General features: G+C 48.1%; 1 protein-coding gene across 1 annotated transcript; it reads left to right on the top strand.

Moving 5' to 3' along the window:
• DDX23 (DEAD-box helicase 23) lies at positions 1–15539 on the top strand. The gene is made up of 17 exons (XM_059080601.2): positions 1–108; positions 4614–4822; positions 5237–5341; positions 7572–7665; positions 7776–7841; positions 8394–8532; positions 9049–9182; positions 9319–9431; positions 9663–9806; positions 9903–10128; positions 10437–10582; positions 10937–11114; positions 11856–12098; positions 12576–12727; positions 13149–13257; positions 14046–14220; positions 14643–15539. Exons 2-17 carry the CDS (start codon positions 4614–4616, stop codon positions 14864–14866), a joined length of 2457 nt encoding a protein of 818 aa, XP_058936584.1. The 5' UTR covers positions 1–108; the 3' UTR covers positions 14867–15539.
• The last annotated feature ends 676 nt before the right edge of the window (positions 15540–16215 follow it).

Genomic DNA, 16215 nt, shown 5'->3' with positions numbered 1-16215 from the left:
CCCAGCTTGCCGCGCGGCCGGGGGACCAGCCCGGCGACCAGGAAACGGGAAAGATGGCGACTGCTCGGCGACGTTGAGGCCGCGTTGGGCGGTTCGGACTCAAGAGTGGTGAGTCTCGGGCGATGGAAGCATTTTCCAGGAGCTTGCAGAGAAGGAGAGAGTGAGGGCACAGCGGTGGCTCCTGTCTCCGGGATAAGACGGGAAGAACGCCTCAGGGAAGGGGCACGAGCTTGGAAAGCTCTGGCGGGCAGGCGCGAAAGGGCGCGGGCCCCAGCGGGAGTGTTGGCTCCTGGGGGCACAGGGCAGGTCCCTGGACGATGTTCCAGGTCAGACCTTTTCCCACGCGCACAGCACCTGTGATACCCTCAGTCCGACTTTATTCCTTCATGTTTCGAGTAGCCCTTGCTCCAGCCAAACTGAAACTCTGGCTTTTCTCCCAGAACCAGTCATGCTTTCCCGCCTCTGAACCTTCTGTATTATTTCTTTTTCTGGGAATGACTTCTTTCTGGCACCTTCAGTTACACATCTTCAAATTCTACCTATATTTCAGTGCTCAAGAGCTACTTCTTCTACAGTCTTTACAAATTACCTTTTACAAGTGAAAGTAAACTTCTTTGAACTCCTGCAATAATTCATCTGAGCCTGCATCTTTCTGTGTGTCACATAACCCTCTGTTGTTTTGTAAGCTTCCTGTGGACAGAATCTTCCTGATTTCCTTTTGTAACTCACACAGCGCCTAGCATGGTTCCTTGCATATAGTGGACGCTTGATAAGTACATAGTTCATTGAATGAAAAAAAGACTGCCCCTGTCCTACAAGAACTGAGGAACTCAAAGATGCGGAGGTTTGTGATAAGTGGAACCTATAATAAAAGTTTCCTACGTTTACTTTCTTCTTATTTGCACTTCTCATTCTCTTCTAAGCTCACTCCACTCAGTCTTCTCCCTCCATGCCACTGAAACAGCTCTTGTCAAAGGTCACCAAGCCATCTCTATTTTTCCAAATGCAAGGGTCACTCCTTTATCTTCTAGTCTTTCTCCACTTGACACAGGTAACTCCTCCCTCCTTGAAACACATTTTTGACTTCTGTGATGCCGTACTTTACTATTTTTTCTTCTTTCTCACTGGCTGTTGTTTCTTTCCAGTTTTTTCCTCTGGCTCCTCCTGTGCCTGACTTCTAAATGTTACAGTGTTCCAGAGGTCAATCAATCCTGAGTTCTCTTCTAATTTCTTCTTTAACTAGAATGCCTACTTAGGTAATAATCATTTAGCGTCCCATGGCTTTAAAAGCAATCTATATATTGATAACTCAAGTTACTGTCTCCAGACTCTCTCTTGAGTTGCAGAATTACATTTTCAACTGCTTTTCTGGAATCTCCACTTGGTTTTCTTATTGACATCTTACACTCATTATGGTCAAAATGAAACTTTTGATTTCTTCTAAGTCTTTTCCTTCCCCAGTCTCCTCTGGTCACTAATGGCACCGTGAACCATTTAACCAGTTGGTCAGACCGTAAATTTAGGAGTTATGTTTGTCTCTCCTCTTTGTTTCCTCCCTTCATCAGTTAAGTCCTATCAGCTCTGTCTTCAAAATGTACCCTGAAGCCCTCTACTTCTTTTCATCTCCATTGCCACTTTCCTAGAACAAGCCACTGTCATCTCTAATGAGACTACTATAATAGCATTCTCAGTGGTTCCGTGTCCACTGTTGCTTCCCTACCGTATATTTTCTTGCAAGTCACCAAAGTAATTCTTTGAAAATGTAAAATAAGACCACATCACTTCCTGTTTAACACCTTTCTAAGGTTCCCACTGCAGTTAGATTAAAATCCAAGTGCCTTTACCCTGGCCTGAAACACATTTCCATGATCTAACCCCTGCCTACCTCCCTGAACTCATCTTGAATCAGTCTTCCCCCTCGGTCACTGCCACTGAGCCACATGAGTCTATTTGTTTTGGCCGTGCCGTGCAGCCTGCGGGATCTTAGTTCCCTGACCAGGGATCAAACCCTGCCCCAGCAGTGAAAGCATTGAATCCTAACCACTGGACCGCCAAGGAATTCCTCACACGAGTCTATTTTATTTTTTTTACTTATTTTTTATTTTTATTTTTATTTTTTGCTGCGATGGGTCTTCGTTGTGGCATGCAGGATCTTTGTCGTGGCGCGTGGGTTTCTCTCTAGTTGTGGTGCACGGGCTCCAGAGCGCGTGGGCTCTGTAGTTTGTGGGACACACACTTTCTAGTTGAGGCGTGCGGGCTCAGTAGTTGTGGTGCACGGGCTTAGTTGCCCCACAGCATGTGGGATCTTAGTTCCCCGATCAGGAATCGAACCCTTGTTCCCTGCATTGCAGGGCGGATTCTTTACCACTGGACCACCAGGGAAGTCCCACACGAATCTGTTCCCCCCCCCCCCCCGGTACGCGGGCCTCTCACTGTTGTGGCCTCTCCCGTTGTGGAGCACAGGCTCCGGACGCGCAGGCTCAGCGGCCATGGCTCACGGGCCCAGCCGCTCCGTGGCATGTGGGATCCTCCCGGACCGGGGCGCGAACCCGTGTCCCCTGCATCGGCAGGCGGACTCTCAACCACAGCGCCACCAGGGAAGCCCACGAGTCTGTTTTTAATTGGCAAACATGCTAAGCTAGTTCTTGCCCCAGTGCCTTACTGTCCCTTCTGCCCAATAAATTCTTTTCCCTGACTTTTGCAGACTCTATTTCCCATCATTCAAGTCTCAGCTTACATGTCATCTAAAAAATTCTTTCCGGAGCCTTCTATCTCTTGTTCATACTGCTCTGCATCACGTCACCTTGTTTTACTGTCTTCATTAGCACTCATTACTGTTTGAAATTCTCTTATCTTTCTGCCTAACTGTTGTCTGCTTCACTGGAGTTTAAGCATTATGAGATCAGAGACTTTGTTTTGTTTACTGCTGTATCTCTAGTACTTAGAATAGTTTCTGGCACCTACCAGGTACTCAGTGAATATTTGTCGAAAGAATGCTGATGTCCAGGATGCTTTATAGAGAAGATGACCTTTCCTCTGGATTGTTTTCTTTTTTTCTTTAATAGAAGAGGGCTATTTTATTTATTTATTTATTTTTATTTTTGACTGCTTTGGGTCTTCGTTGCGGTACGTGGGCTTCTCGTTGTGGTGAAGCATGGGCTAGAGCACAGGCTCTAGGCTCATGGGCTTCAGTAGCTGTGGCTTGCGGTCTCTAGAGCGCAGGCTCAGTAGTTGTGGCGCATGGGTTTAGTTAAGCTCTGCAGCATGTGGGATCTTCCCAGACCAGGGATTCAACCCGTATCCCCTGCATTGGCAGGTGTATTCTTAACTGCTGTGACACCAGGGAAGTCCCTGGATTTTTTTTTAGGGCTATAAGTGGACGAGACATAAGTATAATTTCCATGTGATATGCATGATGTACTGGCAATTTTGAGGTAAAATGGGTTATCTCTGCCTTTTGAAAGTGCTACTTGTTCATTTTTTTTCTCTTCTTTACATACTCTCCCTTCCTAAAAATACATGGCAGGAATTACATGGGAAAGGGGGATCGTAAGCTAAAGCTTAGGGAACTGTTATTTCATTGGAACCATTTGGGGTTAAAGTAAGTTCTGAAAAATATATCCTGAGGCTTAGGGATGGTGGTGGTGATGGTGGAATAGAGGCAGATTCAGACTTGCTCTCTGAATTTAGCACCTGGCTGAAGTAGATTTTGTAGTCTGAAGGACAGTTGACAGTGTGGCATGATATTCAATGTCCCCTAGGGAGTATGGGGACAGAACAAATTCCTGCTCAGACTTTTCATGGGACTGGATCATAATCAAGGCTGTGAAAATCTGAGTAGGAAACATGAGTCAGAACGTCTGTGATCTCTAGTTTCTGGTACACTTCTTCCTCCCTCTTTCCCTCCTTCCCTCTCTCCATTCCTCCCTCCCTTATTTTAAATTCTAAAATAATTGTAGATTCACAGGAAGTTGTAAAACCAAAGTGTATGGAGTCCTATGTACCCTTCACAAACTTATTGCCATTGCATAACTAGAAATACATTTCTTTTAATCTGAGTAGAAGTGAGTTTCTCTATTTGAATTTAGGTTTCCTTGAGGTGCTGATCATAATACTAAATCTCTAAGTTTAACTCCTTTTTTCTCTTTTGAACTTTATTTATGAGCTCAAGAGAACTTATCTCCCTTATCCTGGTGGGCTGGCAGACATAATAGACTCTTAAGATAAGCAAGACAAGATGTTTCTGGAGATAGCTAGTATACTATTTGTTAACTAACATTTCTTTTAATACTCTTGCAGTCTAATTATAAAAATAAGGTATATTCATTGAATACTTTTGGAAATAAATATATACAAAAAGTAATCCCAGAGAAATAACAGCATTAATGAATAAGAATGGGCCTCTGGAGCCAGACTGCCTAAAACTCTGACACTTAACACCCGTGTGTCCTTAGGCAAGTTACTTTATATATCTGAGCTTCAGTTTCTTCATCCATAAAGCATGCATACCAATATATCTACCTCAGAGGGTTGTTTTGAGATGAAGTAAATTATTTGTAAAAAGTTTAGAGCAGTACCTAGTATATAAGAAATACTCCTCTTACCCATGACAGATGGCAGGAGAGCTGGCTGATAAGAAGGACCGTGAGGCATCACCTTCCAAGGAGGAAAGGAAGCGATCTCGGACTCCTGACAGAGAACGGGATAGAGACCGAGACCGGAAGTCTTCCCCGTCTAAAGATAGGAAACGGCATCGTTCAAGGGAAAGGCGTCGAGGAGGCAGCCGTTCTCGTTCCCGTTCCCGTTCCAAGTCTACAGAAAGGTAAAGTAATTTTCTGTGTGTTACATGGAAAGGGAGTGTACATCTCAAACTCCTTTATTCTTGGTTCCTCTGATGCCTCCATATTAGGGCATTAGTCTTTCATACATTTCTCTACACCTGTAGTGAGCCAGTAGTTCTTAAAGGTTAAGAGGGAACTTGTAAGATGAAGGTCCAGATGATCAAGGAAGATAGTTCATCTGTTCACATAATCCATGGCCTATCATTGCCACTGATACTTAGCAGTACAGCTCTGAGCTCTAAGACCTTCTTAGAATTCCCTCATAACTTCTTGGGAAACACATTTTCCAATTTGTAAAATATTACTTTGGGGAGAAAAGGGCAACCTTCTTAGGGCTGCAGTGAAGCAGGATACTCAGGAAGTGTCATGTAATTTCTTAAATATGCTGTCTCCAGAGAACGCCGGCACAAAGAACGAGAACGAGATAAGGAGCGTGATCGGAATAAGAAGGACCGAGATCGGGATAAGGATGGGCACAGGCGGGACCGCAAGCGATCCAGGTACCTGCGGGAGTGGGAGTGGGCTTTAGGGCAATGCTCTGGTCGCTTCCTCTCTGCATCTCAGCTGGCTCAGCTTCGGGGGAAAGCAAATTTTCCATAGTGAATCCTATTGGCAATTATTGTAGAACTGTCTTTTTTAGAAGGCACACACCTTCTTTAGAAAGTATAGCCAGTTAGTGAAGTCACCACTTCTTGAGGATCAGCTTGTTCTTAGAATTTAGAAATTAGTTTGAAAAGGTTACCAGCCAAGAAAACAGCTTCATCGGACCATTCAGTTTTCTATCCAGAATGTACAACATGTATTTGTTGGGATAGCTTAATGCATCAGTATCTTGATCTCTTTGTTCTGGAAACTTTCTCTTTTTTTAAAATTTTATTTGTTTCTTATTAATATTTTTGCTGCATTGGGTCTTCGTTGCTGTGCATGGGCTTTCTCTAGTTGGGGCAAGCGGGGGCTACTCTTTGTTGTGGTGCGCCGGCTTCTCACTGCGGTGGCATCTCTTGTTGCAGGGCACGGGCTCTAGGCGTGTGGGCTTCAGTAGTTGTGGCACGCGAGCTCAGTAGCTGTGGCTCGCGGGTTCTAGAGCACAGGCTCAGTAGTTGTGGCACATGAGCTTAGTTGCTCTGCAGCATGTGAGATCTTCCTGGACCAGGGCTCGAACCCATGTCCCCTGCATTGGCAGGCGGATTTTTAACCACTGTACCACCAGGGAAGCCCTGGAAACTTTCTATACAAAGTTTTTATTAGGCCCTGAATCTGTAGATTAGAATTCAGGGCAAAGAATAGAATTCTTGCAGCAAACGCAGTGGGGTTGAGATCTCTTGCATATTAAGCTTATAGCAGGTGTGGGGAAAAGATTGCTGGGGCTGGTAGGAAGGAGAGATGAGGAAAGGACATATATAGCAGTATCTGGGAAGGGTGTATGTGGGTGGCCATGTCGGCTAAATTTATTGTGTATTCTGAAGTAATGCAGGATTTTTTTTTCTACTGACATGCATATGCTGTTTGGAGGAAATAGTTTTTTAATCAAAATATAGTTGATTTACAATATTGTGTTAGTTTCAGATGTATAGCAAAGTGATCCAGTTTCATATATATATATATATGTATACACACACACACACACACACACACACACACGTATATTTTCTGGTTCTTTTCCATTATAGATTATTACAAGATATTGAATATAGTTCCCTGTGCTATACAGTAAATTCTTTTTTTAAGAAATTTTTTAATTGTACATTTTTTATTTTTAAAAAAGTTATTTTTATTTATTTTTGGCTGCATTGGGTCTTTGTTGCTGTGCGTGGGCTTTCTCTAATTGCGGCGAGCAGGGGCTACTCTTTGTTGTGCTACGCAGGCTTCTCATTGCCGTGGCTTCTCTTGTTGCAGAGCACGGGCTCTAGGTGCACGGGCTTTAGTAATTGTGGCATGCAGGCTCAGTAGTTGTGGCTCGCGGGTTCTAGAGCACAGGCTCAGTAGTTGTGGCTCGTGGGCTCTAGAGCACAGGCTCAGTAGTTGTAGTGCACGGGCTTAGTTGTTCCGCAGCATGTGACATCCTGCCGGATCAGAGCTTGAACCCATGTCCCCTGCATTGGCAGGCAGATTCTTAACCACTGTGCCACCAGGGAAGTCCCTACAGTAAATGTTTGTTGTTTATTTTATATATAGTCGTGTGTATCTGTTAATCCCATACTCCTAATTTAGCCTTCCCCGCCTGCCTTCCCCTTTGGTAACCATAAGTTTTGTTTTCTGTGTCTGTGAGTTTGTTTCTGTTTTGTAAATAATTCATTTGTATTATTTTTTAGATTCCACGTATAAATGATACCATATATTTGTCTTTCTCTGTCTGGCTTCACTCAGTATGATAATCTCTAGGTCTATCCATGTTGTTGCAAATGGTAATATTTCCTTCTTTTTTATGGCTGAGTAATATTTGGAGAAAATATTTTTGATATCAGTAGTGAAGATCCACTTCCCAGAAGAGAATAGTCTCATAAAAGGAGATTCAGGTAGAATGGGGCCAAGACAGGGCCATCGTTAGGCTTCAGAGCAGGCAGAGGGACCAGGCCTGCAAAAGGAGCTTCAAGACATGTTGGATGACTGTGGGCCAGTCTTGCTGAGTCGTGGGAAAACTTCCATCCTCTTTTGGCGAGCTCAGTCTGAGCCTCATCCAGGGGCTAGGCTAAGAGTGATGTGGACTTTTCCTGTTCCTTTGCCTTTAAGTTTATCTCCTGGCCGAGGAAAAGATTTTAAATCTCGGAAAGACAGAGACTCTAGGAAGGATGAAGAGGATGAACATGGTGATAAGAAGCCTAAGGTAAAAAGAGGAAGGATTTTTTTCCTCATCTGGCTCTTCAGTTCAAGCCCAACTTTGTTCTTCACAGGGAGAGAGCCTCTATGGACTGAAGTCCTGTGTTTTATCTTCAGGCCCAGCCATTATCTCTGGAGGAACTTCTGGCCAAGAAAAAGGCTGAGGAAGAAGCTGAGGCTAAGGTAAGAGCTTGAAGGTCTGTGTTAGTTGGCTAGGACTGCCATGACAGAACACACGGACTGAGTGACTTAAACAACATAAATTTATTTTCTCACAGTTCTGGAGGCTAGAAGTCTGAGATCAGATGGGGTTGTTTCTTCTGAGGCTTCTCTCCTCGGCTTGTAGATGGATGTCTTTTCCATATTCACATGCTCTTCCCTCTGTGTGTGTATGCTCCTGGTATCTCTGTGTGTCCAAATTTTCTCTTTTTATAAGGACACAGTCAAATTGGTTTAGGGCCCAACCTTGGAGCCTCAGGTTACCTTAATCACCTCTTTAAAGGCTCTGTCTCCAAATACAGTCACCTTCTGAGGTACTGGAGGGTAGGGCTTCCACATGTGAATTTTGAGGGAGATGCAGTTTAGCCCATAACAGTGTCCTGGGCCTATTTATGTTTTCCTTAACATGTTTAATGCCTGAGCAAATATTTTTGGGCCCCCTGCCATCTTGCCATTAGTGATGTGATTATACCCTGTTCCCAGATCCTTCGTTTACAGCTGTAATCTGTTTTGTAGCCCAAGTTCCTCTCTAAAGCAGAACGAGAGGCTGAAGCCCTAAAGCGACGGCAGCAGGAGGTGGAGGAGCGGCAGAGGATGCTTGAAGAAGAGAGGAAGAAAAGGAAACAGTTCCAAGACTTGGGCAGGAAAATGTTGGGTTCGTTTTCTTACCCTGTAGCCCCTAGACGGGGTAGGGAAGGGTGGGATGGGATTGTGGTGTAACTCAGGAGGGCTAGAAACCTGTTTGCTCTGAGTTTGGAAGAAGGAAGGATGGGGCAAGTTTCTGAGAAAAATATCTTTCTGTTAGTTCTCCATTTCCCTTGTATCATAAATCTCCCCCCCTTTTTTTTTTTTTTTTTTTTTTTTTTTTTTTCCGGTATGCGGGCCTCTCACTGTTGTGGCCTCTCCCGTTGCGGAGCACAGGCTCCGGACGCGCAGGCCTAGCGGCCATGGCTCACGGGCTTAGTTGCTCCGCGGCATGTGGGATCTTCCCGGACCAGGGCACGAACCCGTGTCCCCTGCATCGGCAGGCGGATTCTCAACCACTGCGCCACCAGGGAAGCCCACCCCCCCCTTTTTTTTATTCATTTGGTGTCTGTTGTCTGGATCTCCTCCATGCCCTCTTTTTTCTTCCACTGAGTTCTTCTGCAGCTTTGCTTTCTTTGGTCTGCAGAAGACCCTCAGGAACGGGAACGTCGGGAACGCAGGGAAAGGATGGAGCGGGAGACCAACGGAAATGAGGATGAGGAAGGGCGGCAGAAGATCCGGGAGGAGAAGGATAAGAGCAAGGAACTGCATGCCATTAAGGTGCAGGCCTCAGCTCTGTCTTCATGGCCCCACGCTCCTCACACACTAAAGAGGTTTGGTCGTTTGGCCATTCTGATCTCTGTATATGAGATTTGGGCCTCCCGTTTGATGGGCTTTGTGTTCTGTGCCCGGGCAGGAGCGTTACCTGGGTGGCATCAAGAAGCGGCGCCGGACGAGGCATCTCAATGACCGCAAGTTTGTCTTTGAGTGGGATGCATCTGAGGACACTTCCATTGACTACAATCCCCTGTGAGTGTCTTTAGGCCTCAGTGCTAGGTCTTCTAAACTAGGCAGTTGCTAGAGAGAAGATAGAAGTAAGATAGGCTGCGATGAGGAGATGGGTAAAATAGTAGTTAGCCAGCCCTCTGGGTGATGAACGACCCTGGCTGGAAGGGGAACTGGTACATGTTGGTAGTCTGCACCTCCATCCTTGTGCTTAGCAGCTCCTTCTCTTTTCCTCTTCCTCTGTCTCAAACCCAGGTACAAAGAACGGCACCAGGTGCAGTTGTTGGGGCGAGGCTTCATTGCAGGCATTGACCTAAAGCAGCAGAAACGAGAGCAATCACGTTTCTATGGAGACCTAATGGAGAAGAGGCGGACGCTGGAAGAAAAGGAGCAGGAGGAGTGAGTGGTCAGGGCTATGGGTGGTTGGGCAGAGCCGAGTCTATAGGAAGGAGATGGAGGAGACGAACCCCCTTCATTCCCCATGTCCTGCTCCAGGGCAAGACTCCGCAAACTTCGTAAGAAGGAAGCCAAGCAACGCTGGGATGATCGGCATTGGTCCCAGAAGAAGTTGGATGAGATGACAGACAGGGACTGGCGGATCTTCCGTGAGGACTACAGCATCACCACCAAAGGTGGCAAGATCCCCAATCCCATCCGATCCTGGAAAGACTCTTCTCTGCCTCCACACATCTTGGAGGTCATCGATAAGTGTGGCTACAAGGTATGAAGGAGCAGATTGGCCCAGAAGGCCTTACGTGTTCCCAGATTGTAGGGGGCACAGATTTAATTTGAGAACAGAGAACTTTGTTCCTAGACTGTTTGGTGCCTTCTCTGCCAGTGGGCACCAAGGTGACGTCTCTCAGTTTCTGGTGGAAGTATTGTTTGTTGATTGTGTTTCTTCTCGGGTCCCATTCCTGTTCACTGTGCTTGGCGTCCTCCCATTGTGCTAGCATATGTGCCCACTCTGTCAGCAGCAGCCCAGGTAGTATAATTTTGCCTGTACACATTACTGTCTCTGGGTCACTACAGGAGCCGACACCTATCCAGCGTCAGGCAATTCCCATTGGGCTACAGAATCGTGACATCATTGGAGTGGCTGAGACCGGCAGCGGCAAGACAGCAGCCTTCCTCATCCCGTTGCTCGTCTGGATTACCACTCTCCCCAAAATTGACAGGTGACATCAGCTGACACCAGTTGGAGTGGGTTTGAGCAGGAGAGGTGAAAATGGCAAATGAGCATTTGGTTTTCTTTTTTAGTCTATAATCAGAAGCCTTTAGTCTGGGTCAGATATTAGGGAATAATTGGATCATGATATCAAAGAAGTGTATGATTTTATTGCTGGCAAGGACCACTCCCTGGAGAGCTTGGCTATCCCGGAGTCTGATTTTTAAGAGCGATTGTTACATTCTTTTCCCACCACCCTCCTCGTTCCCTTTAGTTGCCCTTAAGAGTGACTTTGTCTTGCTCCTGTTTGTGGTTGGATGAGAACCAAAGCTCATGAAACTGTGGAATGCCCCATTTACCACAGGATCGAAGAGTCAGACCAGGGCCCTTATGCCATCATCCTGGCCCCCACTCGTGAGCTGGCTCAGCAGATTGAGGAAGAGACCATCAAGTTTGGGAAGCCGCTAGGCATCCGCACTGTGGCTGTCATTGGCGGCATCTCCAGAGAAGACCAGGGCTTCAGGCTGCGCATGGGTTGTGAGGTTTGTTCACCTAGCCAGCAGCCAGCCCGCCATTTAGGAGGGCTTTCTGTCTGGGGACTGTTTCTAGTTTCTGCCATAGATGTACAATAAATGAAGAAAGGGGCTGGTTTGTATATATGTGCTGTTATTTACAGAGGACTTAAGCACCAGGGATTGTACTCTGTATATCATTAATTCTCACAACCACCTTAAAGAGAAGAGATAACGGTATTTCCGTTTTACAGGTGAAGCTGAGAATCAGGTTAATAACTTGCCCAAAGTCACAGCTGGGGATGGGCAGAGCTGAGATTCATGTATAAAGGCTGTGCTCTTAATCGCTCTGAAAGACCATGTCGTTGATTTTGTGTTGCCTTCTTCTTAGGTTAGGGGAGGAGAGCTTTTTACGAGAAGTCTGCTGTAGGAATCAAGTCTTCTGCAGGCTTCTTAGTGTAATCCCTTTATCCAACCCCCTCCATAGTATCGCTTAGTCTCTCCCGTCTAAGAAAGTTCTGTTGATGTTGCCTCTTCTGTCTAATCCCTGTACCTTACTCAGAGACCCCATTCATTCCTGAAAAAAATCCAAGGTAGCAACAAGTGATTTCATGTCACTTCTCAGGAACTTTCACTACCAAACATAACTGGAGGTTGGGGTCGAAGTTCCTTAGCATTGGGGATCTGTTGCCCAAGTGGGTGGATAGTTCACAGAAGAGAGGAGAAAGGGGTACCTGCTGGGGCCACCCATGATTCCACTGTACCCCCCAGATAGTGATTGCTACTCCAGGACGTCTGATTGATGTGCTGGAGAACCGCTACCTGGTGCTGAGCCGCTGTACCTATGTGGTTCTGGATGAGGCAGACAGGATGATTGATATGGGCTTTGAGCCAGACGTCCAGAAGATCCTGGAGCATATGCCTGTCAGCAACCAGAAGCCGGACACAGACGAGGCCGAGGACCCCGAGAAGATGTTGGCCAACTTCGAGTCAGGAAAACATAAGTACCGCCAAGTAAGGCTGCTTCCCTAGGCTGGGAAAAGTTGGGCAAGTTGCCAAACCTGCTCCAGGTTTGGCCCTTCCCTGCTCCAGGCAGGCCCTGCTCCAGGGCCCTTCTTGCCTTAGGCAAGTGCATGTTTCCAGAATGGTGAGGCATGGCTCACCATGTACAGTCCTCTCGCAGTCCTAGCAGTGTAGCCTCTTCGCCCTGGAAAAATGATTCCAAAGAGTCATGCTGCTGCCCGCCACAGCAGCTGGCAAATACTCTCAGCCCTCCCTGTTATCGTAAGATGTAAAGTACTCTGCTGAACAGGCACTGAGGAAAGAAGTGGGAAGGCAAAGGACAGTTTTCTGTCTGTCAGGCATTACTTCCGTCAAAACTCAGACCATGGCTCATTTTCTGTTCTGCAGCTTGGGCTGCGCTGCTTGTGCTGATGGTGGGATGTGTGATGTGTCCACCTGGGCCCAGGGCTGAACCTCTTGTTTTCATAGACAGTCATGTTCACGGCCACCATGCCCCCAGCGGTGGAGCGTCTGGCCCGGAGCTATCTTCGGCGACCTGCTGTGGTGTACATTGGCTCTGCCGGCAAGCCCCACGAACGTGTGGAACAGAAGGTCTTCCTCATGTCAGAGTCTGAAAAGAGGTATGGGGGCAGCTGAGCCAGGGGAAACAGAATGGAGAAGAGGCTTTTTTTTTTTTTTTGGTGGTACGCGGGCCTCTCACTGTCGTGGCCTCTCCCGTTGCGGAGCACAGGCTCCGGACGTGCAGGCTCAGCGACCATGGTTCACGGGCCCAGCCGCTCCGCGGCGTGTGGGATCCTCCCGGACCGGGGCACGAACCCGTGTCCCCTGCATCGGTAGGCGGACTCTCAACCACTGCTCCACCAGGGAAGCCTGAGAAGAGGCTTTTTTTAGTGCGAGTGGTGGCTGGAAGGCGACTGTTCTGCCATATTGAAGAGCTGGGCATTGGAGATCCTGGAATTGGTGTTTGTAGATTAGCATTGGGCATTTCACTTGGAGTGGAGGGTAGTATGCATCTCATTTTTCTCCTCCTCTTCTCTCCAGGAAAAAGCTGCTGGCAATCTTGGAGCAAGGCTTTGATCCCCCCATCATCATTTTTGTCAACCAGAAGAAGGGCTGTGATGTTTTGGCCAAATCCCTGGAGAAGATGGGGGTGTGTCTGGGAGGGGAGAGCAATGCCTGGTTTCTTTGGTGCTGCTTTCTGAAACTAGATGGGCCTCCTAGGCTTCTACTTTCAGTGCTTACCTATTCTTGAACCTCTCCAGTATTTAACAAGCCAGGGTCAGAGGGAAAGGGGTGGTTGATGGGGATAAAGAGGACTTGGTCAATTGCTATGACTCCCTGTCCATTCCAGCAGTGCCAGCCACAGCTGCCTTGGGTCTTCCTCCAAGTGTGCTGGGGCCAGGGAGAGGTTATGAGACACATCCTGGCAGGATCTGAGGATATGGAGTAGAGCGGGTCGAAGTGTTTTGTGTTTATTTATGTTTGGGAGAGAGGATGGTGTACTCAGGAGGGAGATGTTAGTGATCAGTGTCCTTTACTCCTGATACTGGTGTTGGAGGGGAAGGGTGTGTCCTCTCCACTCAGGCTTAAACTTCCTTGAATTTCTTGGTCCCTGCTTTCCACCGTCATCTCTTACCCTCATTTTTCTCTTTCACTATTTCTTATCTGTCTGGCTCCACATCTCACCCCTGATTGCTTTACCTCCTTGCCCTTGCCCTGTCTGTGTGTCTCCCCCGCCCCCCCCCATCTGTCCTATCCCTTTCTTCAGCTCATCTCTTCTCTCCTTACTTCAGTTGCCCTTGTTCTCTTCTGCCTTCTTCCCCTTTGCATCGCCCCTGCTGCTCTCTGCAACCCTCCCTCCTCCCGGTTCACTCCCTCCTAACTTCTGTCTTTCCACGATCCCATTGCTCTTTCTTCACCTCACCATTCTTCCAACAGTACAATGCTTGTACGCTGCATGGTGGAAAAGGCCAGGAGCAGCGAGAGTTTGCACTATCCAACCTCAAGGCTGGGGCCAAGGATATTTTGGTGGCTACAGATGTGGCGGGTCGTGGTATCGACATCCAAGATGTGTCTATGGTTGTCAACTATGATATGGCCAAAAACATTGAAGGTAAGTGCAGGGGAAAGCAGCTTCAGTCCAGGTAAAGGGAGATTCCTTGCCCGTTTCTCCTCGAATAGCTCCACTGAGGAGGCTATTGCTGCCACCTCTCACAGCTCTGAGCCTAGGGTTGCTTGTCCCAGTGAGAAGAGCTCCTGCCCTGTATCTCTCTTGGATGTGTTGTCTCAGCTCCTGGGATTGCACTCTGTCCTCTGGGTATTGAGAACAGAGCTGGGCCACTCAGTCTTAATGTGGTAGGATGACCACCATCAGCAGTGCTAGTGGGGAGAGCAGCGTGGGCACTGCAGATGCAGGCAGCACGAGCTGTGTTTACTGCCCTCAGAAGTGTGGTGGGGAGGATGAAGCCTTTAGAAGTGGAGGCTCACCAGGGCATCTGGCCTGGCGCCCTGAGTGACATTCCTCCCCCTCCCCAGATTATATCCACCGCATTGGCCGCACGGGACGAGCAGGCAAGAGTGGTGTGGCCATCACCTTCCTCACCAAAGAGGACTCTGCTGTGTTCTATGAGCTGAAGCAAGCCATCCTGGAGAGCCCAGTGTCCTCCTGCCCCCCAGAGCTAGCCAACCACCCCGATGCCCAGCACAAGCCAGGCACCATCCTCACCAAGAAGCGCCGGGAAGAGACCATCTTTGCCTGACACAGCGCTCTCCCCGCGGTTCAAGGCCGTGCCCTGGAGCCTGTTCTTCAGGACCCTCACATCTCTTCCCAGGTCTGCACTCTTATGGGGGCTTAGGAAACAATCAGACTCCCTGGCCCAGACCCTCAGGTCTGAAGGCCTGAGTGTGGGGCTGTAAGAGGAGAGGAAGCTAGGAGGCAAGGAGAACAAATTGCCCTAGGTTTTGGCCCAGCCCTGCCCCTCCGGCGGGCTTTGGGATTGCATTGGGCCATCAGCTCTTGCCAGGTATGGGGGCAGCCAATTGGCACTGCCTCCTAGACTGAACAAAACCTGGCTGCCGGGCTGGGACTTCTTCGGCACAGACGTGACTGCGTAAGCTGCAGCACCATCATTGCCCTAGATGACCCAGGGGATCTGGCACTGAGGAGTATGGATCTTGAACTCTTATTGCCGTTTTGACAGCTGTTTGCCCTTTTGGATTATAAAACAAGTGGAGAGCCTTGTTTAGAGCTGTGCGCGGCCCCTGTGCCAAGGGGTACTGTGCGCTCTAGGCATCGCTCGCCCAGGGAATTTTTTAGCAGGTGTGGGGATGGGGCGCTGGCCGAGTCCTTCGTGAAGTCGAAGTGAACTTTCTGTTTTCTATTCTCTGAGAAGATGAGTTTGTATGTTCTGAGAATAAATACACGAATATTAAGGCTGTGTCTTAGTTCTAGCTAAAGTCATCTCCCAGGTCCTCCCTGGTACCACAGAAGACCAGGAGGACAGCATTGCATACAGTGGATTCACTTGGGAGATGAAAGAAAATCAACATCCAAAGAAGAGCCTAGGGTCTGAGCTGATAGTTTAAGTCTGTAGGAGGTGCCTGAGGGGAGATGGAAAAGGCACTGACAGCAGGACCGTGATGCATCTTCCCTCCCCAGCTCTGGCTTCACAGAACTTGTAGCTCTGGCCTGGACACCCTCCAGGGAGCTTTGCGCAAGGGTGAGAAAGGAAAGCAGTTGTGAAACTTGGGCAGGTGAAGCACAGTCAGAGCCACTCTCCCACCCTGGTGCAGTGTGCTTGACACCAAGTCGTCAGGACCTTTGCTTGTGGCTCCCTCACTGCCGAGCCCACTGCTCATGGGAGGTTGTGGAGACAGAGACACCAGAGGCACCACGGAGAGGTGAGCTGGGCCCGGCTGAGTTTAGGTTGTGGGGAGAGGGCTAGAGCGCTGCCAAGGCCTGGGTCCTCCCCCAATACTCTTATTCACATGCTCTTCCTTACCCATCAAAGAGCTGGGCAAGTACCTGGAATTCAAGTTGCAGTTACTTCAGGACCTTTTTGGCCTGAGGTAGGGACCGTGTAAGGTGACTAATCCTCTTCTCCACCTC

Source organism: Kogia breviceps, chromosome 12, assembly GCF_026419965.1.
Source record: "Kogia breviceps isolate mKogBre1 chromosome 12, mKogBre1 haplotype 1, whole genome shotgun sequence".
NCBI lineage: Eukaryota > Metazoa > Chordata > Mammalia > Artiodactyla > Physeteridae > Kogia > Kogia breviceps.
This window is presented reverse-complemented; position numbering and strand designations above follow the sequence as displayed.

What these genes read in the sequence shown, in the direction of transcription:
- DDX23 (XM_059080601.2), top strand. Translation starts at nt 4,614, where the DNA reads ATGGCAGGAGAGCTGGCTGATAAGAAGGACCGTGAGGCATCACCTTCC. An exon ending in CGTTCCAAGTCTACAGAAAG is followed by an intron (nt 4,823 to 5,236) that starts GTAAAGTAATTT and finishes TGCTGTCTCCAG; the next exon opens with AGAACGCCGGCACAAAGAAC. An exon ending in ATGGTGATAAGAAGCCTAAG is followed by an intron (nt 7,666 to 7,775) that starts GTAAAAAGAGGA and finishes TTTTATCTTCAG; the next exon opens with GCCCAGCCATTATCTCTGGA.